General features: G+C 34.1%; 1 protein-coding gene across 1 annotated transcript in view; it reads left to right on the top strand.

Annotated features, from left to right (window-relative positions):
- LOC129224511 (paramyosin-like) overlaps positions 1–26,741 on the top strand; it is a 91,468-nt gene that overhangs the window by 15,216 nt on the left and 49,511 nt on the right. Inside the window, exons 2-6 of the mRNA XM_054858974.1 lie at positions 5,073–5,129; positions 15,532–15,618; positions 17,081–17,247; positions 22,361–22,439; positions 25,365–25,610. Of these exons, the coding sequence (XP_054714949.1) occupies positions 5,073–5,129; positions 15,532–15,618; positions 17,081–17,247; positions 22,361–22,439; positions 25,365–25,610 (636 nt within the window). The remainder of the gene's footprint in view (positions 1–5,072; positions 5,130–15,531; positions 15,619–17,080; positions 17,248–22,360; positions 22,440–25,364; positions 25,611–26,741) is intronic.

Below are 26,741 nucleotides of genomic sequence, written 5' to 3' on the forward strand. Positions count from 1 at the left end.
TAAGTGCTAAAATTTACTTGTCGACTTTTATTTTATTGCATTGCTCTTCTAAATGTAAAAAAAAGCATGTCAAAGTAGAATACATCTCTAGTCGAATTTACATAACTCTTGAGACAGTATTTATGCATGACAAGAACATTTTTTGATTGTACTATCGTTTCGGAGCAGTTGGCACAAAATCTAGTCAGTATCAATTCCCATGAGTGCTCATTTGTAACACCATATTTCCTTTCATTCCTTGCATTACGTTTTGAGTTGGAGCAATCAATAAAAATTATTTAACCACATGCAGACGTACATCCTGATAGAATTTTTTTTTGAAAATAATTAGGTCGTGTTTAGGACTTCTCAAAAGACTAAAATCTTAAATCAGTCAAAATTCGAAAATGATTTTTTTTTTTTAATTCTCAGTTTTGTGTTTAGAAGTAGCATTTACAGAAGTCTGTAGCAATCAAAAAGCCAGTTTCAAATTTATTTTAAAGTTCGAATATGTAAACAACGCCTTAGAATATAATATCGTATTTAAATAATCTACTGCATTTGAGGTTTTCATCCGAATGTTAAACTCTAGTTCCCCTGCTCCCCTCCCTTATGCCATAGTTCCAAACTTTCAATAACCGTCTTCACAAACTTTATATAATTGCCACTCCAGTTCCAAGTATATCTAATTTTGCCATATTTGAAGAATGAAAGTGAAAAAAAAAATGAGAAAATTTTCCTCGGAGACTCTAAGAGGTCAGAATCAGAGTTCCAAATCCTCCTCCACACTCTTTATATTTTTTTTCTGAATGCTCTCAAAGCTGCTCGAACTCGAATACTGAAAGAAAATACTCATAAAAATAAAATCTTTGAATTCGAAATTCCTCATTTTCAGTTAGTACGTAATGAATACCAAATTTTGTAAATGATTTTTTAAATTCATTCTTCTTGTTACTTGAAATGACCTTGAAAAAGGAGTACATTTTGAAACATAAATATCTTCTGTAAAATGCTAATTGTTTTTTTTTTACGTAAAAAAATAATTACTTCGATAACAAGAAACGATAATATTGCTCTTTTGTGTTAAGTTTCTTGGCAAGCACTAGTTGTTGCCTCGAAACGCTTGTGAGTGTAGGTACTTGTGTTTGAGTAGGTGTTTTGCCAGAAAAAAGCCACGTTCCGCTATATGTCAATTAAAGAATACTGCTCATTTGTTTATGATGCGATGAAAAGTTATAAAAAAACGAGACAATTGACTCAATTATTATTTAAAACAAATATAAAATGCAAAGTCATCAACTTCCTAACTGCATATATTGCTCTTGAAAAAAAGTTCTACATAATATTTTATTCCAGTACTCTCATTTTAATGGGGTTGTTTCCTTCAGTCAAAAGTAGTACTTTTAGTCGCTGAAATTGATAGAATAAGCAAAAAAAAAAAAAAAAAAAAAACATGGACCCAGAAAATTCTTTCATTTTCCCCACAGTTATTTTTTAATTAATTTTTTTAAATGTCCGATTCTGCAAACAAGGTGTGGTCTTGATGACGTCACAAATGATGCTCTTTGGCACATTTTGTACCGCGTTTCCACGTTATGATAATCAAGAAGCAAATTAAAATTGCGCTCTACGCTTGCTATCAACCATATCGTTGCCAATACACGTGAGTACAGATGCGAATTAAATATTTTGCTACGTGAATGGCAACACAGAATGGCATTTCATCATTTGTGATGTCATCGGCAAGAAATGTAAACAATGAAAGAACACCGATTTAAGTATTTTTTTAAAAATATTAAACTTAAACAAATTATTTAAAAAATGGTTAGATCCTATGTTTTTAAGCATGTTCTTTCAGAAAAAAATACTTTTAAAATTTTCGAAAAGACCCCATTGCGGCTTTAAGAAGAATATCTATTTAAAGAGACAATAGCAATAAATAACCGAGTATTTCCCCTCGTAATCTGCTCACCATATTTCTAAATATAATTCATAACTAAGTTGAATATGCTGCAATTGTTTAGCTTGCCCTCTTATTTGCCTTTTATAAAGACCAACCACAATTTCAAACTATTTATCAGTCAGTATTGTAATTGAGCCAATGGATACTAATTAGTTAAAATTTTTTATTATGCAAATTTACTTTTTACTCGTTAATACCACCCGTTTCTCTTTCTCATAGTTTCAAATATAAGTTTTAAATTTCAAAATGTCTGCTTTTCCAAATTTCTGCCCTCCCAATTTTCGATTGTTGCCTTTTTCGAATTGACTATGGTATTTCCACCACGAAAAAGAACCCCAATAAGTGTAAAACGCAGAATTACAGTTAACACTAAGAGCTTTTCTCATAGAAATGTAAAAATGGTTTCCCTCTTAACTTGTTTGGAGATCAATACTTTTGGGAAAAAAAATAAATAAAAACAATACTTTTGGAAAAAAAAACATGGAGTTAATTACCTACATTAGACCAAGATCAAACTAGGTTTGAACTACCCTCATCGAGTTTCCAAACATTGCTACCATATGTGAAGAGCAAAATCTCTAAATAAAACGCGAAAGTAAGAATTTCTACCTCTTTCACGTGAACTAATCAGGGTTGCCAGGGATTGAAAGGTTCCTAAAAATTAGCAATTTACCCTCATTGAGTTTTCGAAAATTGTTGTCATAAATGAAGAGTAAAAGCTGTAAATAAAACGCTAAAGTAAGGTTGCCTACCTTTTTCCGGACCCTAAGCAGGGTTGCCATAGGCTAAAAAGGGAGTAATTTACCCTCATTGAATTTCAAAAAACTGTTATCATAAATAATGTTAAAGTTATAAACAAAACGCTTAAGTAAGTTTGCCTACCTGTTTTTTCTGAACTAATCAGGGTCAAGGTTGGCAAAAACCCGGGTTTTTAAAAAAAGCCCACGGACCCAGGGTTTTTTGGGTTTTTTAAAATAAAACCCAAAAAAACCCAACTAAAGCTGGGTTTTTTAAAAGAAATGTGGGCTTTTTGTCTTTTTTAAGGAAAATGTGGGGTACTTGTTGCATATTGTATCGTAAGTATATGGAAAAAGTGCAAAAATTGTCTTGGGGTAAAAAAAGCTGGAAACTAGTTAAAATTCAGCGTTTTCTGAAGAAAAGTATAAAAGACGACGAAACCCAAGAATGGTGAAGTTTCAGATTTTTTAGTTTCCATGATTACCAACAGTTAATGCAAAGTTACTTTTTGAGTGATAAAATCTATTGTTTGTTTTTAATTACTACATTTATTTATTTATTTATTTATTTTATTTATTTATTTATTTATTTATTTCTTTATTTTTGCATTTTACTTAATTGTATTTCATTTTATTATGCAAAACTACTGTAGAAGCTCAAGTAGTTTAAATCCCTATTTAATGAATTCCAGCTTAATCAAGACATTTCTTTGAATTTTATGTTGCCTGTTTTTCTAGTTCTGTGTACAAAGTGAGAAATATTAAACTTTTTCGTAAGATAATGAAAATACTGTACATCCTATTCTGTTTTCTGTCCGACTGTTTATAAAACCTGTTAATTTCTAAAAAATATACCTTGTTTATTCGAGATTTGTGACGTGTTGGGTTGCCGAAAATAATTCACATGAAAGCCTTTTTGATAGAGTAGTTTCCTCTGTACAATCTACAAATATTGAGAAAATCAGAAGTGACAGGACTTAGTCAAGATAATTTGAGTTATTTATTGACCAGTTAAAGAAAAAAGTTAAATATATATTTTTTTAATATTTGAAGTATTTTTTTAATGCTGTTAAGAGTTAAGAAATACTATTAAAGTTCGAAATTCATTTTTTATGTCCATTGTCTGTGGTGCAGAACAAATAGAAGTTTAAATTGTAATAGTATTTAAATTACTTAATTTTTTAAAAAATTTCTCAGAAAATTTTAAAAATCCAAAATTGGGCTAAATAATGGGTTTTTTTAAACGGGTTTTTTCAAAAAACCCATTAGGTCCAACCCAACCCAATTGGGTCCAATCCGGCCAACCCTGATCAGGGTTGCCAGGGACTAAAAGATGCCCAAAAATGAGTAATTTACCCTCATCCAGTTTCCACATAAGTTATAAAAAATGTAGGTAAAAATATTTCAAAACCATTGGTATAGGGTTGCCCAAGCAAAAATGGTCCAATCATAAGGTTTCCGCCATTCGAAGTTTCAATATTGAAACTTCGAAATCAACAAGTTGTTGTAATTCATGACGCTTTTCGAAAAGTATTTCTGCTGTTTGTGTTATTTTCAGATGCAAATATTTACAATAAATAATTATAATAACCTGAATTTTAGTATCACGCACTTTGGATTAGCTGATTCAATTTGGGTGCCTTCATTGCCTTTTGGAGGAGACTATTTACATGCCATTATTTATCGGAGTCTTTGAATATTTTTCAGATAAAGCAGTCAAGCTTAATGCAATAAACGTTGGAATGCGTTACTCCTTCGAGCGTTTGGTGCTAAAAATTAATCATCAGCAACTACCGTTCAGTTATTCGTCAAAACTCAACAAGCGCAAGCCCCATCGGGATACTTATGAGTAATATTTTATATCTGAATCTTTGCATTCTTCTTCTTTGCTGGTACTACAGCCTGTCTTTGCATTACTTCTTGAAGTATTATAAGCTGTCACGTTAAACGGGAAAACATATTCGATTGCGCCACTTCTTCACCCCCTGAACCATTGGATACAAAAAGTAATCAACAGTGGTTCGCATTACAGCACTTATGTGCACCCAAATTCGTTCAATTCCATTCATTAAGTTTTGTTTTAGAGCTTCCATAAATATAAAGCACATATTAATAAGTTTGCATGCGTACAAACAAACAGACAGAAAATGTTCTCACATTGTCAAAATGTGTTCAGTCCTATTGAAAAACGTATAAATCCATGAAAGTTCAAAAACTACAGACTTTCAGAAGTTTTATAATTTTTACTATTAGATACAGTGGAATGGGAAATTGAAATTACATGTTATTTTAAGAGGTTTTATTCATATCAATATGAATTACTTTTAATATAGCTCTGTGTATGATAATGTATGTTTTATGTTTTTATTAAATTTTGCATTTTATAATTTTAGGACAAAGTTCGTTTGCTGCAAGAAGATCTCGAATCTGAAAGGGAGCTCAGACAAAGAGTAAGTCTGAATGCTTGAAATTACTTTTTTACATTATTATTGCAATGTGAGTTTGATTTTAAAAAGGTTTGCAGATTATATTTGCGTTGAGTCTTTAGAAAACAGCATTATATTGCATTCTGCCATTAGGTCAATTTGCTATGTTAATTTGCTCGCCCATGTTATGGTAGTATGCTCGTCCACATTATGGTAATTTGCTCGTCCACATTATGGTAATTCACTCATCCACGTTATGATAATTTGCTCGGTAAAATGTTCTTAAAATTCGAATAGAAAAAGAACAAAATCAAATTTTCAAAAACTCGCTTCGAGGTGCACACCCTCATGTTACAAATTAATTCTGTGCCAAATTTCATGGAAATCGTCTGAACGGTCAAGGCGCTATGCGCATCACAGACATCCAGACATCTAGACATCCAGACAGAGTTCCCGACTTTAGCTTTATTATTAGTAAAAAAAAAAAGCAACGACAGTTGTTATGTCAACTACTAAAATGGTTTTTCACGACAGCACCCATTTCTCTAATGATCTTCGTTAAAAGTTTGAACCTTCATTGCCAACATTATTGTTAGTTAGAAACATTTTATAGAATTTACTTCTTACTTCAATGTAAGATTAAGTTGCGAAAAGATTTTAGATGTTGAAGCGCCTCTCTTTTGAAGACAGCAATGTACGAAAATATTCCGATACATTCTTTAGCACGTTAGAGAAGCTAAAAATAATCTTTTGTGCTCGACACATGGGAGGGGGGGGGGGGCTTTGTGTTAAATTGATTTAAATTCACTTGTGTGTAGATGTGTGTGTGTGTCCATTCGTATTCATTTTCATTCATAAAAAAAGTAATTTGTGACTTCATGGGTACATTGACTTTAGATCAGGCTGTATATATGGATTTTGGTTTTGTGTGCAACTCTGTAAATGTACCGTTTTTCTCCGTTATAGCGAAAAAATTTCAAAACACAGATGCATTCTAGCAAATAGTCTTATTTAAATCATACGTGTTAGAGTGAAAAGTAATAAAAAACAAATATGCAGATAAAAAACTTTTAAAAACCTTCTAAATCGATTACTAAAATCAAGAAAAGCCACAAAAACCTGCATTTTTTTTTTTTTTTTTTTGCACAATTTCAGAAGTTTAGTATATTTTGCTTGGGTTCAGTTAAGTTATGAATTTTTTTTATCATCTTTAATTACAATCAACTTTTTAATTACCATGACTATTTTTATTTTTTGCAACGATAAAAAAAAACTTAACCTCTAACCGACAGGTTGGAGCAGGTATATAATAACAGCTATCAATAATAAAAAGCTTACTAACTAACACAAAAGTTGAAATAGTATGAACATTTTTAATAGATTTTAAAAAGTTTTTTTAAGTTTAGAGCTACTCTAGTGGGGAAGGATACGTGCTCAAAACAAATGTTCTAATACAAGAATATTGCTCTGTATTTCCGACAAGAAGCTTGTGGTTTTGACTTAAAAACAAACACGCATGTAGTTTTAATGTCACACAAAATTGCATGTAAAAACATTTAGAAACTGTATGCTAAGCATTTGAGAAAATATGTACAGTTATTTAGAGTAATTTTGCATCTTTTCATCTTTTAAAGCATATTTTTAAGTATTAAAAAATATCAAAAAAAAAAGGAAAATAAAAGTGGAAGGCCCAATGCATTCTGCTGCCCAGGTTGTGACATCGTATTCTATGTTTAACAAGAAGTTCCGACCAGAACTAAACGTGCCTTTTTTCCCGTATACCAATATCGAGTTTCTAGTATCTGATCAATATTCTCAAAATTAGCGAAAAACGCACATTATTTTGAACGTAAATTTTTAACATTTTAACCTGATTTCTTGGTATAAAAAATGCCTTTCTCATCTGAAGAAAAATATGTTAAAAATAAATAAATAAATAAAAGAACAAATTAAGTAGTAGCACCTTTTAAACAAAGCTAATATATTTTTATCCATTAAAAAAATCTTTATTCGCTTTCAAAATAAGAAATAATAAAGAAAAATGACAAACAATAAGTTCATTAAAATAAATACATTATGTAAAAAAAAAGTTTGTGTTTACCCTGTTACTAAAAAATAATTTAAAAAAATGAATAAATGTACTTTCAAAATAAACAAAAAGCGTTAAAACGTCAATTTCAAGAAATAATTTTTTTTAACAAAAAAAAAAAAAAAATCTGCGTATATCTTTATGTAGAAATACAAAAGACTCCGAATTTCTCCGCCAAACACTGAATACATAAACTTTAGCATGAAAAAATAAAAACAAATCTTATCAATAATAATTATTTCAAAGCATAAAACATGGCTTACGAGTCGGAACTAATCTAATTTTGGGGAAAAGAGTCAAATTTTGGAGTCGCAGGTTTTTAATTCAAAGACTTGGAGTCGGAATCGGTCATTTTCATTTACAGTCCGAGACTGTCAATATTTTCGGAGTCGGAGTCAAAAACTTTATATTTCTAAGAGTCGGAGTCAGTAATTCCCTCCCCCCTTGTCTAAATTTTTGCCAAAGCTACGGAGTCAGAGTCGAAGTCGGGAATACGTAGTCCTACTAATTTTTCGGGCTCAGGAATCGGAGTCAACTGCCTAAAATTCTAGGAGTCGGAGTTGGGAATTAGCAATCAAGAGCTATTTCCAACAAAATTTGTTTGAAGTATAAATCCGCCTTTAAGTTTGGGATTTGTATTGAATTTTAGTTTTCCCGTAGGTGCTAATGTTAAAGGATTTGAACTGTTCAAAACTGAACGGAAAATTGTTCAAATCAAAAAGAAATTTTCTAAACACGCGCGTTCCTATAAAAGCTTTTTCCTACAATGTTTGTTTGAAGCCAATTCGTTTCTAAGTTCGCGGAATTTATATTTGCCTTGAATTTCCCCGTAGGCGTTAATGTTAAGCTTTTTTGAATCGTTCAAAATTGCACGAAAAATTGTTCAAATCAATAAATGAAATATGGAAATGAAGTGTCCTCGCAATCTTTCCCTCGCATCTTTCTAAAAAAAAAATGTTCAAACCGGACTGTTCACTCAAAAGTTATTGGGGGGGGGGGGGGGGGGGAGGGCGACAGACATGCATACAGACCGACAGACATTTTTCCCCATCTCAATACCCTACTTTCCAAGTTTTAACTTCTCGATATTTATTTAATTATTTTATTTATTTCTTACTTTTTTATTGTTTTTCGCGATATTTTTAAGACGCATAAAGCCTTCTTTCATGCTTTTTTCTTCTTTCTCTGACTTTTACTGAGAAAGTAGGCTAAAATGAAATAAAAAAAGGTTAAAAAAATTGAAAACGTCTATGGTTGTGGGCCAAAACACAGTAAGAGTTCTCTTTCTGGAGGGGACATTTCATTGTTGTTATATCAATTATACATTTAAAAATAGGTTAAAGTTAGAAATTTATTCCTTACCGAATGATTTTCAGCAGTTAAACGTGTTTTCAGTAATAAAACTGAAGGAATAAGATATTTCATGTTGGCACTAACGTACATAACTCAGGTGTACAGGTAGTTATCAAAATAATGGAAACACCTGAGTATAAAAGTGACATTTTTGCGCTTTGTAAGTAATAAAGAATGAAACTGGATATCTATTGTTTTTACAAGTAGCTATGTACATATTCTGTTACTATTTGGTGGTTTAACGGAAGTTCTGGAAGTCTTGAATTTTTTGCAAGTAAACTGGAAATCTTTAAATCGGTTTTCTGCAAAATGCTAAAATTAAGAAGATAGATACGCTCATTCGTCTTTTTAGTGACGATATGTTTGATTGATATATTTATCTAATGCCCTTAATGTATCTGAATATATCACTTAGCACGGTGGAAAAGTTTCAATAATTAACTAGTAAATGTTTCACATATCCATTTGGTAAAGTATCTAATTGTTTATTTTAAAGTACAGTGAGAACAAAACTGAGGTTCAGCCATTGCCAATAACCAATAATGGGGTACCCGTTGAAGACGCTAAAAAGTTAATTTTTTACTTGTAGATTACTTGTAACAGATTTAGTACTGATGGAAAATGGAAATAATTAATTTTTTCACCGTTTGCTCTATGCACGCTTAAAGTTTAGAACGTTCGAAAATGTCTACGTCTTGCTGCCTTGTGAGGAGTAAAGTTTTATCACTTTAACAGTAAGGGATTTTCGCAGCATTTAACAATATTTTAAGATACTTGATTGAACAGTATTTTTTTCAGTTAAGTCCCAATCTTGTCTAATGGTTTTTAAACCATAGACCATAGTGGATTTAAAGTAAAATTGCTTGGGCCTTTCCTCCAGGATTTAAAGAACAAATAAAAACTAAAGAATATTCTTGAAAAGGACTTTAAAAAAAACTGGCATTTAAGGGATATACTTTGCTTACGAATTAGGGGTGCGACATCGATGTCGATGTTTTTGTGAAAACATCGATGTTTTACTTTCGATGTTTTCGGAACATCGATGTTTTGGTTTCGATGTTTTTTCGATGTTGATGTTTTTTGTATTATAATTGAAAATTGTAGTAAAATTCTCCAATTTTCTCGCTAGGTAATTAAGTTTACTTATAAAATTGCTCCAAAAATTTCATTTATTTGCGCACATTTAAAAAGTTTGATTTTTCTGTGTAAAGGATGATTTTTGGGAAGATCGCTACAAGATGGTAAAAGATAACTGGAGGGTGAGGAAGAGGTCAAAGCTATTGGAAGAACTCGGTAGTCTGTTGCCAGAACTTGCAGTCGATTCTAAGGTTCCGAATCTTAAACTGAAGGAGGATCCTATACATTACTACGGTGAATATTATAACTGTAAAAATTCAGAACTGTTAAAAGTTGTGTCAAAGTATTTGATAGTGATGGCGACTTTTGTTTCATTGGAAAGAGTTTTTTCTCTGCCTGGTAGAATAGTCAGCGAAAAGAGAAATCGCTTAAACACCAAATATTGGGGGTTATTTATCGCCTACCCAGGGGCGGATACAGACTAACATTTTAGGGGGTTCATGCTAAAGAGTGACCCTCCCCCCTCCTCCATGAATAAACTTATGGATTTTGATATGAAAAATTTCTTAGACTGCTTAGGTGTTTAAAAAATACCACATCGGTCAGGAATATGACACCTAATAGGACAAAAATCTCACGAATAAATTTTATAAACAATTAAAAGAAGTAGTATTTCAAGTATTTACTTTTAAAAATAATTCAAAAACCGAAACAAAAACTGAAACTATTTACATTTTATCCATAAAGTGTTTAAATACAATGCGAACGGATATTGTCGATGTTTTAGGGAGGAGGGTCATGACCCCTATGACCCTCTCCTTGTATCCGCCACTGCCTAGGTGGGCACTCCTGCGAGAACCTATGTATAATGAGGTTTTGCGCTAACACGACACTCAAATTTTACAATTCTTGCACGGTAATAAATCCTAAACACTAATTCAAACTAATAAACTATTTACAGCACATTTAAAAATAAACTCAGCACGACTAAAAACTGAACTATCTAAAAATTATATTTACGGACTCAAATGTTTTATCGATTGAAGCGATGCCTGAAGCTTTGGATATGGTTTTACAAAATTTATCGTTGATTAAATTTGTTGCTTATAAAAAACAAACGGGCGTCAGACACTTCTTTGTTACCTTTCATTATACTGGCTCCTGAACCCAGCGCCGCAGACTAACTGTCTCAAGAAAAGCTATTTTTACTGTCGACATAGTCTAAATACATATGCGAAAAATAGAAAAGTGACAGTTTATCCCCCCCCCCCAAAAAAAAATAATCGAGAACTATTTACTGTTTCTTATTATGGTTTCGGTCCGGCTTTTTTTTTTTTTTTTTCAAGCAGTCATTTTCACTACTCAAATGCAATGAACCTTGAAACAGATTACAAAGTATTGTCGCAGATTTTGATGGGAGGAGGGGGTAATGACCCCCATGATCTTATCTCCTCCTTGTATGCATTTCTTACGGTTTCGATCAAGTTTTTTATTTTTTCGGGCAAACATTCAAACACTGTTGCGGGTTGGGGGGGGGGGATTGTTATGACCTCCTTGACTCCCTCACTTGTATCCGCCACTGCGTCTATCCCTAGCAAGCCGTCACTCAATTACTCACAATTTGTGCTTAATTATATAGCACTAACAGTACAAAACATATTTCTTGCTCTTAATAATAATTGCCAGAATTAACTTTGTACTTTTAATATAATTTGCACAACTCTTTCGCCTCATACAACTGACTGTAAGTGCTATGATATGTTTTTTCGCAGATTTAACTAATTTGTATTAATTGTTGCATGTCTTATTATCAATTTTTGTCTTATTATAGTACCAAGATGTTGCGAAATTATTCCAATTAAATTGTATTCATGATTTGCGGTTCAGTAGCTTCAATATATTCGTGGGGTTCGTATTCTTTTGTATTGTTTAAATTAGACGCAATGCCAAAAGAATTCCCTGATCCATTAAGAAACATTTGTTAGAGTTTATTATCTATGTAAGTTGGTAGTGTAGTATATTAAAAAATGTATGTGAAATATTTACAAAAAGATCGATGTTTTAAAACATCGATGTTCGGAAACATCGATGTTTTTGGTCGATGTATCAATACCATCGATGTTTTAATTTCCAACATCGATGTTCTGAAACATCGATGTTTTGCCATCGATGTCGCACCACTATTACAAATAATAAGCTCAAAAAGCAGAATGTAAAGGCAGCGTAAACAGTGGAAGAGTTGCAACTCATACTGCATGGAGTTCACAGATCTTTTTCAAATGCTACTCCCTCGGAACCAAAGAGCATGGCATAAAATTTCACGCCTCACACGCCAAGAACAAGACACATTTCTCGACGCTGACCTCATCTGAGCATTGCCAAAAATTTTAAAGAAATAGTTTGAGGGGGAGGTGGGGGAGTCTGTCATCGAGCTGTTCGGAAAAACCACCGCAAGGAGAAAGAAGGCAAACGGATGCAAAACGTGGCTCGAAATATCCGCTCTGCAACCCGGAATGGTAGGGATGGCATGACCAAAAATAGGAGGGAGTTCGGAGCTGGAGGCATGTTTATATTTCTTTTCCTGCCCCGTTTTTGTGGGGAATGGGAACATTTCCAGAATATGACGAATTCGGTGAGAAGGGAATTTCGGCGAAAAATGTTCGCAGTTGATAGACACATCACAAATCTTGGCAGTCTTTTAATAGTACTTGTTGCTTTGTGTTGCTCCGAGAGGAAGAGTTCATGGTAGAGGGTGGATGTGGGCACACAAACGATTAAAAATCTAATTAAAATTTAGATTTGGGAGGTAAAGGGCAGTAAGTCACAAAAAAATTGCCAGGAGATTAGTTTAAAGTACTTCTTTCATGTTGATTTATTTGTGCCAGTGGTGTCCAACCTTTTTCTACACGAAAGCCACGCCTCACATTAAAATCATTCTCTCGGGTGAGAACATATTACAGAATTTCAAAATATTTAAAATTTTGCTAAATAGCACAGGACAATATGGAAGAGGAAAGGAAATCTTAAACCGATATTTGTTGTCATTACAAAATTATTTTATTGAATGCATCTGTTTTTCACAAATCAATTTCTGAATGATTGACTCCGAAATTTGTATCCTTGTCAATGATAGCGCTTTTCGATTTGTAACATTAAAAAAAAAACAAAAAAAAACCAGGCCACACGGATCAGCTTTACGGGCTTAATGTGGCTCACGGACCGTTGGTTGAGCACCACTATATTACTGCACTGACATTAATTTTTATCAAAGTTCTTTACATTTTTAAGACCTTTTAAGACCGCGTCTTAAAAGAATCTAAGTTTGTTTTATAGCCACTAACGTTGGATCCTTCAATTTCTGAAGAATATTTGCAATCTCTTGATGCTTTACGTTTGTTTTTCCTGCTTCAAGAACCCCCGCAGTAATGCCTCCTACTATACCTGGTCCCTACGAGCGTGCCAGCACCAATTGAATGGCTTTTTGCCTCATTTAACGTCTGTTCGAAATAAACTTTTTTGTTCTGTTCCTGGATCTGCTGCTCTGAAAAAGAAGCTTAAATTTTTCATGTATCTGAAATTTAAAAGTAAAATGTGCAACAATAACGCAACAGCCTATCAAAAAGCCTGTTTGAGTGAAAGTGGTTGGTACAAATTGTTTCTAAAAAATGCATGTTTTATACAAGGAAGCAATACGTACAGCCATTCAGAATAATTTTGATCTACAATTTCTCTATTTTTTAAACTGCGCTATTCACATTTTAAGTACATTGCTCTATCCATTAGGATAAAACAGTTTTTTTTTTCTAAACTATTGTTTAGTTTTGTTCCAAATGAAAAAAATAATAATTACAAAGGTCCATTTAAAGTGAATTTTGAACTTGGTTTTACGTTATCCTTCTTCTCTTTGTCACCTTGAATCTTGCGCAAAATATGACGAAACCTCCATTTATATTTCATTAATCACAAAAACTCCATAATATGTTACATTGCATAAAATACAATGTACGAAAATAGATATCAACACCTCAAATCAGCATTTAAGCGTAACTTAACAGACGGTAACTTCAGAACTGTTTCTTCATACAATGATATGTGTTCAGTGTGGTCACCTTATTTGTGAAATAATAAATAGGAAACTAATATTATAAACTTGTCAGCAAAGTACGACTGTTAATCCTACTGCGGCTTCTTTTAAAGTCAAATACGATAAAATCTCTCGAATTCAAATATGTGAAATCCGAACATTTCACTAATGCAAACGCCGCGCCGGCGCGGCACCGCCATGATGAAATATTTGTACTACTGTAAATAAAATTCCTTTAGTGTACCGCTCAGCGAGAGCGTTTGAAGTAAGCGTCATTCCTTCATCGAACGCGCTGAACGGATGATACACAGTAGTACACTACTGTACAGTATTACTGATATGCACGGTAGTACAAAACTGTATTGTATTGAATGTTTATTGAAATAATTTTTTTCTACCTTAATACTGTTTACATTCTATGTTTACCATTGAGTAAAAAATCAATATTAATTAAGTATCACTGCAAAGTATTCTGCAACACTTTTGTGATCCATTTCAATCATGTTCTAGGTGCTGTTAGTACAGGACATGTGAAAAAAATAACATGTTCTGCAATCCGAACGACTTGTCAGTCCAAACTCCCTCCATCTCAATTACTTCGTATTAAAAGTGTTCTACTATATACTAAAAATATGAAGTGTTATAAAGTTAACGTAGGTAGTTCAAATTTAATCTAAAGGCTTGACTTAACTAATTAGTGAAAAGCATAATATGTTCTGCAATCCGAACGGATTGACAGTTCGAACTCCCCCCGGTCTTAATTATTTCCTATTAAAGAGGTTCTACTGTATACTAAAAATATAAAGTGCTGCAAAGTTAACGTACGTAGTTCAAATTTAAAATCTAAATGACTGTCGCTGCCGTGCTAAGCACAAAAGGCGCATCTGCACTTTTTATCAAAACTGAATTATTGTCACGAAGTGATTCTTTGTAACGTATTTTACCTATATGTAGTTCATTGTCTTTTGTGAACGGGAAATATATCTTTTTTCAATTCTAAAAAAGTGAAATCTGAATCTAACACATGGAGGCGTGAAACTTTAAAAAGCAATGTCTCATTTCGAGCTCAGCTGTAAACATGACTTTAGTACGGCAGGTGTACTTAACTGATTTATGAAACTAACTTCATCAGCCAAGTTTATTTCACCTTAATTAGCTGGTTAATTGCTGGTAATATTTATGGTCAAATTTCTTTTTGTTTCAAAATTATTTTAATACAACTTGTAAATATTTCAACACTTGATTCATACTTTTAATTACTTATTAATTCTTTTAAATTTTATGTAGCATTATGAACGGGAAAACATAATGCTGGATAGATTAGTTCATATATAATTTTAAAGATAGCGAAAGTTGCAGTCTTCTTTGGAAAAATATCAAAAATATTTGAACACAATATTATAAATCAAATAAAGTAAAAGGGTAGTTTATTATAGATTTGCAAGAGTTAAATTAACTTGCGTCAGCTCCGTACAAAGTTGAATACGATTTCCTGTTCAAATATAATTTTGTCTCACGAGTTTACGTGAAAATGTTGCGGACGATTTATTTTGGATCAAAATATGTAGCTGAAAATATTACAACAGAGAACACCGCTTGATGTTGCCTTTATCACACTAAATTCACCACATTGTTGGAGAACCACCAGTTTCAGATTAGAAAATTTAGCCACGTTTGGTGCCCCGTAAACTTTGTTAAAAACATCTATTTTAACAGCATTTTAAATGCAATTTCAAAATACTTTTTGTTTTACAATATGCATTGCAAAAATTCAAATGTGAAATTGAAAAAAAAAAATGTTCTTATTTACCGTTTTGTTTCAGATTGAACGAGAGAGATCCGATTTGACTGTCCACCTAATGCAGATCACAGAGAGGTTAGAAGAGGCTGAAGGCAGCAGCGAAAGCCAGGTAGAACTCGTATAATGTGCTATGTAGAATTTAAAATAACGTAACGACATCCCATCTCACCATTAAGGTTGGATGACGTAATAGGAATCAAAATTTAAATGTTTTAAGTTTATATTTTTCTCTGACTCTCGGATGATATGAGAGATAAAATTTTGTGCAGTGCATCCAAAACCTTATTATTCTTCCTAAGAATAACTATGTATGCAGAGCTTGACATAATAACTATTACATAAAATACATCGCCAGCTCAGTCATTTCATCCGAAGACTGCAGTTTCGTGCTTATTAGCCCTCATCAGTCCGGAATAGGTAGTGACTGAGTTGGAGGTGGAAAACCTCTTAAGGGAGCCAAGAGAGCACATCAAACTGGTAGCTAATATCCACCAGCTTCCACCTCCAGTTCAGTCACTTCCTATTCCGGGCTGATGAGTGCTAATAAGCACGAAACTGCAGTCCTTGGACGGAATGACTGAGCTGTCGGTGTATTTTATGTAATTCTGCCTTAGCCCTGGCTATAGGGCGATAACTTACTGAAAATAATAACTATTGTTAGCGAATGAAGTTCTGATAGCATTTGCCTCGGTGCATTTCCATATACCCCATAGATTGAATCGAACGGATTTGATGAGAACAGAAAAACATCGTTCCGAGTGCAGTTCAGGAGTGTTGGCACTTGCCCTTGGACGAGTCCGCTTCAAATTCGACTAAAAATGAAATAAGATTGGGTTGCTATAATCAAGCGTTAGCTAAATAAGTTTTTTTTTTTTTTTGTGAAACGTTGTTGTTACTTTACGGTGAGAAATTAATTTCCAAAGGAAATCAGAGCCAAATTTCATGAAAAAGAGCACACTGTGGAGGTCTTGATTTGCTCGCGGTTATTGAACTCCACATTTTCTATGAATTCAATGATTTTGAATCTCCTAACCAAGCGTCAACAATGCTAAGATGCTCTTCACAGAGCCGCCATGTCTGTTCAGCATGCTTTTATTTTACATTTTAATAAAAAGTTTTTCTGTCGTTCAATTTTGTCAGCTGATCATTTTTCATTTTAATAACACTTAACGACTTTTTTAACTTAAAAGTAACTTAAAACACAAAATAATGCGTGGTATTGAGTGGATAAGGTGAGCCAGATAAGGTGTCTCCGCGTAACATTAGCTTATCAAGGAGGCAACTACTAGGATTGCCATACAGTTATTCAATGTCACCAACGAGGAAACCCGTAGCTTCCAAAAGCAGAACAATCACTGTATCGTCATTCTATACTATGTAGCCAAGAAATTCTTAAAATTGAGGATATTAAACGGTACTTCTAAAGCTCACCAAGTTAAAAAAGCTTCTAATGCTTGGTGTTGGAACAAAGCTTGGAAATACTGTAGAAAATTGAAAAGCTCTCAGAAAAATTTTGACGCTTATTTAAAAGAAATACAGCCAATAATGAAACTCTCACTCCTCTTTTCCAGCTTGAAATGAACAAGAAACGTGACATGGAATTGTCCAAACTGAGGAAGCTATTGGAAGATGTCCATCTTGAAAGTGAAGAAACAGCTCATCATTTACGTAAAAAACATCAGGAAGCCCTCGTCGATATCCAAGACCAATTAGAACAATCAAATAAAGCAAAAGTCAAGTAAGTAGCGTAAGGTCAGATTTTCGTTCTTATTTACGAACTAGTGGTACCCGCACAGCTTTGCCCGTAGCATGAAATTAAAAGGTCATTTGGTTTTCCTGTATATTTACAAGATGATGAAGTTCTCGCCAATTGACTATGTTCATCGCCCATGTTAGTAATTTGCTCGCACACGTTATGATAATTTTCTCGATCACGTTATGATAATTTGCTCGATAAAATTTCTTAAAAATAGAATAGAAAGAGAACAAAATCGAATTTTCGAAAAATTGCTTCAAGGCGTTCACCCCTATCCTACGAACTAATGTTATGCCAAATTTCATTAAAATCGGCCGAACGGTCTAGGCACTCTGCGCGTAACAGACATCCAGACAGAGATCCAGAGAGACATATCCAGTGAGACAAAGATCAAGACTTTCAGTTTTATTATTAGTAAAGATAAAGATTAGTAAGCGTGTATTATTTAGGGCACAAAAATGACTACAAGGCTGTCCGGTCGTTTAAGGGGGGAGCATTTATGCATCCTTTGTCCGCCCCCTTCCTCTGAAAAAATGAGAAAGCACGAGCCTGCTACAGGTTGCTCCAAAATGGACTGACGGCTTTTAAAATGGAATTACAAGAGATGTGTAGTACAATTCTACCGTGATAAGCACAAAAGTCGTATCTGCACTTTTTATTGAAATTGAATTACTGTCGCGACATAGTTCTTTATAACATACTAGTGGTACCCGCACGACTTTGCCCGTAATAGAAAATTAAAAGGTCTTTTGGTTCGCCTGTACATTTACATATAATGTATGGTGAATTTTCTCGCCAATTGGCTTGGTTACGGTTTCACGTAATGATAATTTCGTAATTTACTCGTCCAGCTTATGAGAATTTTGTTCTTAAAATTGGAACAGAAAAAGAACCACATCGAATTTTCAAAAAATCGCTTCAAGGTGCACACCCCCATGCTACAAACTAACTTTGTGCCAAATTTCATGAAAATCGGCCGAACGGTCTAGGCGCTATGCGCGTCACAGATATCCTGACAAACAGAGATCCGGACAGACAGAGATCCTGACACTTTCAGCTTTATTATTTGTAAAGATTTTACCCATATGCAATGTTTTGGGGTCATTTGTGAATGGGTAGCGTTTTTTAATAAAATCTAGTAAAGCATAATCTGAATCAAATATATGGGTTGGTAAAACTTTAAATAGCAGTTTCTCATTTTGAGCTCATCTGCAGATACGACTTCTGTACTTAGCACGGTAGAGATATTAAATTCATTCTCGAGTACTATAAACCATGCGACGTCAGAAATTTCTTTCATTTAATTTTACATTTTCATGTGGTACGAAACTTCTGCTGCAACCACACGTCTGAACAGAGGCACAAAATTCGTTGTGAAAAGTCTTAAATGGAATATTTTTCACATGAGTCATTGACGACGCTTTAACTCCAAAGAATACATCATTTTAAGCCTTTATGAATGCTGAAACCACTGCACTCGAATCCGAGGACAAATGCATTAATGAATTTTCCGCGCATGTATCGTGTGCAACAGTATGAAGTTGCAGCGCCCCTATCACCAGAATTGTGTACTTGAAATTAAAAATGAAATACAACAAATTCCTGACTTAGCAGGCTGATACTCCATAAGAATGAGTTTAACACCTGCCACCGAGCTCTTTTAATTCCATTTTGTAACACCCTCCATTAAGAACTGGATAATCCTGTTTCTAGGCTTCTTTTCTTGAATGCAGCATCAAGATGCTGAGTCGTCCCACCTTCACTTTGAGAAGATAGTCGATGTATAAACGCAAATAATTAGAAACAAACCAAAAAGAAAAAACAAGTTAGAGACCCGACGTAATTTTCAAGCACATCCTTTAGACACCCTTTACAATATACTAGCGGTTCGCCTCAACCTTGTTCGGGTTGAAAAATTATCAATCTTAAGCAAATATTACACAGGTACAGTAGGGAGGTTCAAAAATACATGTAAAAAAAAAAGTTTCTCCTAAATACGCGGGACACCCCTCCATATTTTTAAACTTATGGATAGCAATATACTGGAAGAGTTTTAGCTTCCTATTTCAACTGAAAGAGGCTGCTCAACGCGCTCCCCCAAACTTCAATAGTATGGGGAGGGGGTTAAAAAATACTTCGAACTGAAAAAAACAATGCTACAAATTAGAATATACACTAGAAGTATGCATATACATTGCAATAAAACAATTACTTACAAAAAACAGCTGGGGAAATTAAATATTTCTCAATTTGTGACATTTTCTATGATACGGCTCATGTTAAATTAAGGGGTCATTGAGCACCGTCTTAAAATTTGAGTAAGAAGCTAAAACTTTTACGGCATAATACTATTAGTAAGTGTAAAAAAAAAAAAAAGGTGGTGTCCTGGACTCTAGCTGAAAAAAAGTTTTTTTCAACCACCCTAAGGTACTGTTTATATTGAAACATCATAGTACACAACTTTTCTGCTTCGTTTTTATGTGCTTTTGAAACAGATCGGTTCACCTCAATTCCTGACCATGAAGAGAGCAACCTGCAATTGCCCACATGTAAGGCAATAGTCCCGTATGTAAAGTTGTACTGCGTAAAGTTTGTACATTTGACATGCAGATTTGTTGATGGTATTGGCAAAAGAAATTTTTATTGGAAATTGTAATCACTGAAATTGGAAAAGGAATTTTGTAGGCATCATTGGAAGGCGAGGATAATGAGCCGATTGACCTGTTGGCTAGTCCTGTAAGAATAATCTAATTAAATTCCTTTGAAATACACCGCCAGCTCAGTCATTTCCAGCCGAGGACTGCAGTTTCGTGCTTATTAGTCTCGCGTTCAATCTTCGAGTTGAACCGAACCATTGCTTCGGTCACTCGTCTGGTCTGCTAATTCTATATTAGCTACCAGTTCGTTTCGCACTTTTGGCTTCCTTAAGAGGTTTTCCATCTCCAGCTCAGTCACTTTCCAATGCCGGGCTGATGAGTGCTAATAAGCACGAAACTGCAGTCCTCGGCTGGAAATGACTGCGCTGGCGGTGTATTTCACGTATTTCTGCTTTAGCCCTGGCTAATGGGCGGTAATTTACTGAATAAATCCCTTTTTTCCGTAGGGATTTTACTAGGAGTCGAATGCCATTGCATAGAATAGGCAATTAAAAGTTTTGCAATAAAATTATTGGAACCTGCCTTTTATTTTAAAAGCATAAAGGGTTAAGAGATTTATGGAATTTATATGTGGATGATGTCATCTCTATTTATTACAGTATCAATGGATTTATAATGGTCTTTATCACCAAGTATTCTTTCTAATAGTGGGACAGGAAGACTTCTATATAGGGTGTCCTAAAAAGACCGCAAAAACTCTGCGCAGCTAGGTTCCTGGTTGGGAGTAACTAATAAAAACTTCCCAAAGAAGCGCTCCTGTACGATCAATACTTTGCGAGTAAAAATACAAAAAACAAAGTATGACGTCACTTCCGGTGCAAGAAAAAGCACTTTATTGAACGTATCAACAGCAGTATACGTACAATACGTATAACAACAAACACGCGTAATGACATTTCAAACATTATCGTCTGGAAAGATATGCAAATACTGTTATTCATATGTCCAATACAGTGTTTTTTCCTTGCACCGGCAATGACGTCGTACTTTGGTTTTCGTATTTTTCTCATAAACTATGGATCGTACGCTTCTTTTGGGCAGTTTTTATGTACTCCCAACGAGGAATCTAGCTGTGCAGAGTTTATGCCGTCGTTTTGGGATACCCTGTATAGAGTCTATGTCTCGTTGTAATTATGTAGCTTTCAAATAGTGAAGGAATTTTCAAAATAGGTTCAGTGGTTCAGAAGATTACCCATGTCATATAAACAGACAAAATTCGCTTTCTCTCTTTATATATTAGTATAGCATAGTCATGAGAACGACCCAGATAGATAGATGGGGAAATGATCATTTTGAGCTCAATAAATTCAGCAAAATTAAAATGGGTGATGTGTCGAAATATTTGATATAGATACAAAGACTTTGTAAAAAAATAATACGCCCTGTAAATTGTGCTCAGTGTTTAAATAAATGAATTAGTTTCAAAAATTTAAAAGGTAGTGTCATACTTAAAACAATTATGAAAATGAGAAAAAATAAAAATTAATTTGAATTTTGTCATCTTGAATTCAAATTATGTTTTTCGCAATCACGAGTGTGTGTGTGTATATGTAAGCGTGTGTGTTTGTGTGTGGAGGGTATGTGTGTGTGTGTAGGCATGTGTGTTTGTGTCTGTGTGCAGGCATGAGTGTGTGGGTAGTTGTGTGTATGTGTGTGGGGGGGGGGTATGTGTATGTGTGTGTAGGCATATGTGCTTGTGTCTGTGTGCAGGCATGAGTGTATGGGTAGTTGTGTGTATGTGAGTGTGTGTGTTTGTGTGTGTATGTGTTTGTGTATGTGTGTAGGCGTATATATGTATATGTGTGTAGGTGCGTGTATGTATGCGTGTAAATGTAGGATATTGACGAAACCTGGAGACGGTTTTCGCTAGAGGTGCAGCATCGTGAGGACCCGGTCGACGGTGATGCTGTGGTGGGTGGCGGTGGGAAAAATGATAGGACATCAAAAACAGTCAAATGAAAGCAATAAGCAATCGTGATTGCTCAATACATATCAAATGAAATATAGTTTACAATATAAAACGTATCAAAGGCTTTTTTTTAATAAAAAGAAAATCTTTGGAAAGATAACTTTTAAGAATTGTTTTATGCATAAGTTAGAGAATGAACCAGCGGCGACGTTGCAGTGACATCTTCATAATGTCACAAGTTGATCGTTGCAGCGACTTGGCAATGGTTATACATATAACATGTCACAAATGTATCAGACCCTTCATAATGCCATCACTTTGTGACTATGACCATCGTGACTCAAAATGACGTCCCTGTAATTTGGTCGTGATATTTTAGCTTTCAGGGTAAAGATAAAAATTACTCATTTTTCTGAATTAAAAAAAAAGAATAATTTTGGAGCTGCTTAGTACTTGCTTTTTGTATCGACTGAATAAAAATTATCATGTTGCAAACGTTTTGATTAAATGTTACTTTTTTATACTTTAGAATTGAAAGAGAAAAACAGAAATTTCAAGCTGAAGTTTATGATTTACTCTCTCAAGTAGAAATTGCGAACAAAGATAAGGTAAAAATTTCTTTGAATATTTTCCATTTGGTTAAAAGTTGCACCTCTATAACTTTGTTCTGTCACAAATAAATGATTCCATGTTATCATTTTCATACACCCTTTCATATTCTAGTCTAATTTGAAAAATAAGCACGTAGTAAAATAATGTAACAAAGTTATCTAAATGTCAAGAATATTAGTTGAACATAAGATTAGTCAGAAATCCTTTTTAGGTAGGTTTACCTCATAGGTTTTTTCTATTAAAAAATGGAAGTAACGAAGAATATTTTATGTTAACTAGAAATATCATATTAACTTGAAATTTAATTAACTAATACAAAATATTAGTTGAAATATTAAAATATTTTTATTAATATTAAAATATTGGTGTGAAAAAATGGAGTTAGGTTCCATTGATAAAAAAAAAATCCTTAATCTTCTGAAACTTGGAAAACAATTCAAACCCGCGTATCGCTCAGGAAAGCCGGAAAAAACTACCTTTCGTGAGGATAGAAGAATTAAAAGTATGACTCTAACTGGAAATTTGTCTCTTAGTCAGATAAAAACTCGACTTCGACCAAAAGTTTCACTTGACACCATACGCAGACGAATAACCGAATCAGAATTTATCAAAAACAAAAGTTAGCTCGTAAACTTTTTTTGGTACAATGTCACAAACAACGAAAATTGCAGTGTGCAAAACACCACATGCATTAATCTGACAAATGGATTATTGCTATAGTCTCAGATGAAGATAAAAAATGGAATTTAGATGGTCTAGATGGGTTCTCATACTATTGGCGTGCCTTGAGGAAAGATCCGAAGTGCATATTCAGTAGGCAACAAGGTAGTTGCTTGCTCATGGTATGGGGCGCTTTTTACTTCAACGGACAAACTTCTCTTAGCGTCATGAAGGGCAGAATAAATTCAAAAGTGTGTCAAAATACCCTAAGCGAGCATTTGCTACTGTTTGGCTAAGTCCTGGGTGGTCCTAATTGGACTTTCTAGCAAGATAACGCTCCAGTACACACTCCCAGAAGCACAAAGGAATGGGTTGCGTCTCAAAATATCAATGTAATGAACTGGCCAACGCTCATCCCAAATCTCAACCAATGGAAATCATCTAGGGAATTCTCTCACATGACAGTATCACTCTGGGAAGTAATATTACTCTGTACAAGAGCTCAAATCGGCAATCGAGGAAGCTTAGTACAGACTCACTTCCGAAGAATTCCATAATCTCGTGCTATCAATGAAAAATATTGTATTCGAGCTTATCAGATGCAATGGTAACACCATAGACTATTAAAAGACTTTTATGCTTTCTTAAATGTAAATATTTTGTTTTTGTGCCTAAACTTTTGCGACAGCAAAATTTTGATTTTTTAATGAAATTTTATTTAATTTCTCTAAATTGTTTCTAAATCCGAAACATGAATTTGTAAGCTGATTGTTTAAGTACAGTAAAAACTTCAAAGCTATTTGATGTATACTTTTTTTTTCTCAAAAGATATCGGTTGTGCTTAAAGTCTTGCGTCGCGCTGTAATAGCTCAATAAGCACTTGACGGTGAAGATTTAATCAGTCTGCAACAGATTCAATGCTTTAGCATTTTTTTCAGGATGTTGTAGGACCTCAATCATCCAAAACTCTTTTAATCAGGCCTTCGTTTAACCGACGACGGTTTCCTTATGTTTCATTTGTTTGGTAACTAAACAATATAATTTTAATGTCACTAGAGTCAGTCATTCCATTAAAGGCACCGAATTATGCATGTAGTGCAGTCAACGCTCTATAGAACGATTTCCTATTACTGCGATCCTTCCGTTATAGCGACCGATGCACGAAGTCCCATTTCCTTTTCCATAGATGCAATGTTATTTTACTGTCCATGAGAGCGACCGAACTGAACCATTCATTCTAATATAACGTCCAAAACTAAGTTTCAATTTTTTGATTATCCTTAGGACTAACTATTCAAAAACTAATACTTAAATATTTTATGTTTTTAAAGGTAAATTATTTCCATTGAAGAGAATTATTTGTTGGTATAGGGTCAAAGAAGTGATGAAAATCGTACATAAATGGTAGACATTACGAATTAGATGTTTTTTAAAAACTCAAACAAGCGGAAAGCTTCTGCAATTGCAGTATAACAATTTTAAAAAGAAAAAGAAACTAACAAAATTTTTTAAAAATTATATTGTTATTTTATTAGTTTCTTGATTCTCTTTTTAAAAAGAAGCATAACTATGAGAAACTATTCGTGCATTTTAATTAAAATGACTAAATAACATGCAATACGTTATAACGACCTCTCGTTATAGCGACCGATTTTATTTGGACGACAGGGATCGTTATAACTGTATTTGTGTTATTATTTTCCCTCTAACACTAAATAACTCGTTAATTTCAAAATGTAACTAAATTCAAGAACAAATGAATCGGAAGGCAAAGTATTGTTTTATTAAGTAATTCTTTAGCTACATATTTATCTTAAAATCAAGGAACGAAATTGCAGCTAACTGCATTATTAGTAATACATTAAATAACTTAAAGTTTACTACGTAAACTAAGCCTTATTAAATGGTCTTGTCATCAATGTAATGATTTTTGTAACAATTACTGAAAGCATTTTTTTAAATACTTATGGTAATGCAATATAAATATCTTATGTAGTAGCCATTTTGTAAATGAATACGTGTTCAAATCCTGAATTAAAGTTTTCCTGGCAGTTTTTAAGTGCTTTATTATAAATCCGGAATTTTCAATTTACCAAGGCGGATGCCCAGTCCGTGATCCTTCTGTTAATAGCCTCTACTGTATTTTCTGTTAATTCATCACTTTTATCCCGATTTTTAATTTAATGACGTGCCAACTGATACTTTGTTTCTCTTATAACCAGTCTTCAAAAATATTTTAATTATTCTCATAATAATTACAGATTGCCGCTCAAAAAACAGTTGAGAAGCTCGAAATCCAAATCCACGACTTGAACATTCACATCGAAGAGTTGAACCGCCAGGTGACAGAAGTGAGCTCTCAAAGGAGTCGCCTGAGTTCCGAGAATGTGGAACTCATGAAGGAGGTCCAGGAGTACAAGCTGCAACTCGACAACGCCAACCACCTGAAGGGACAACTAGCTACTCAAGTTGAGGAGATCCGAAGGAGGCTTGAGGATGAGGAGAGAGTAAGTTCAAAGTAGTATTTGCAACCAGCCACTTGCTTTCTTCTTCTGCTCCTTCTATAGCCTGTTTCCCATTAAGTTGCTACTGGTTTAACGTTATATGTACTTACTGTTGCGAACCAATCGTTATTTATAGACTTCAATTAAATTTGATCTGACATCTAGTCCCAAGCTGAGGCACCCTTCTAATATTATTGCAAGTTTTCACCAAATGCAACTTGATAGTTACATGCATTATACCAACAGTTACACACATGCAGTATCTCACAAAAGATTCTCCATAAACACACAAAAATGTCATCGCTCCCCAAAGTTGATCTGGATTTATCGCTGAAGATGATCTGGATCTATTCGGTTACGATCAAATCTCTTGGAAGTCGATACTACTCCAAATGGATGCGACAGTGTGAACTCCCAAACAGTGTCTTTGCTTTCCAGCGGCACGCTGCACCCACAGTTGAGGTGACGTTATGGGGGTGCTTTTATGTACAAAACATTGCCACCACTAATATTAATTCCCAGTACTACGACAGCCTAACAGTACGTTTGTGTCATACTTTAGTCGCATGTGTTGGCACTCATGGCACGGTTCAGTGGAACCATTTTCTAACAAGACAATGCCGGTCACAAACAACACGGGCGACAAGGGACTTTCTCTTCCGCATTATCAATTTCTCTGGCCTGCGCGATGCCCTGATTTGTCACAAATCGAGCATATCTGGGATCACTTGAGATGGTAAATTGGACAGCCTATGAGTTATATCGAATTTGTGGCATGTTTACAGTAACTGTGGTACGTGATAACGAGGACATCCTTCGGGACTGCCATCCAGAGACTGCAGTTTCGTCCTTGTTAGGACTCATCATTTTGGAAATGACAATAACCGAGTTGGAGGCAGATGTCTTCTCAGTGAAGCTGAGAGTGCCAACAAACTGGTAGCTAAAGTGAACTTAGCACACCAGCAGGTGTGAGTCCAAGGACAAAACTGCAGTCTGTATTGCATAACTGGGTTGTTGTTTTTTTGTGTGTAGCTCTGCTTTAGCCCAGGCTTAGAGGCGATAACTAACTGCGGAACTTAGTAGCTGATTTCACAAATACAAAACCTCATTCTGAAAGTTTACTTAGCTGATACT

Source organism: Uloborus diversus, chromosome 6, assembly GCF_026930045.1.
Source record: "Uloborus diversus isolate 005 chromosome 6, Udiv.v.3.1, whole genome shotgun sequence".
Classification (NCBI taxonomy): Eukaryota; Metazoa; Arthropoda; class Arachnida; order Araneae; family Uloboridae; genus Uloborus; species Uloborus diversus.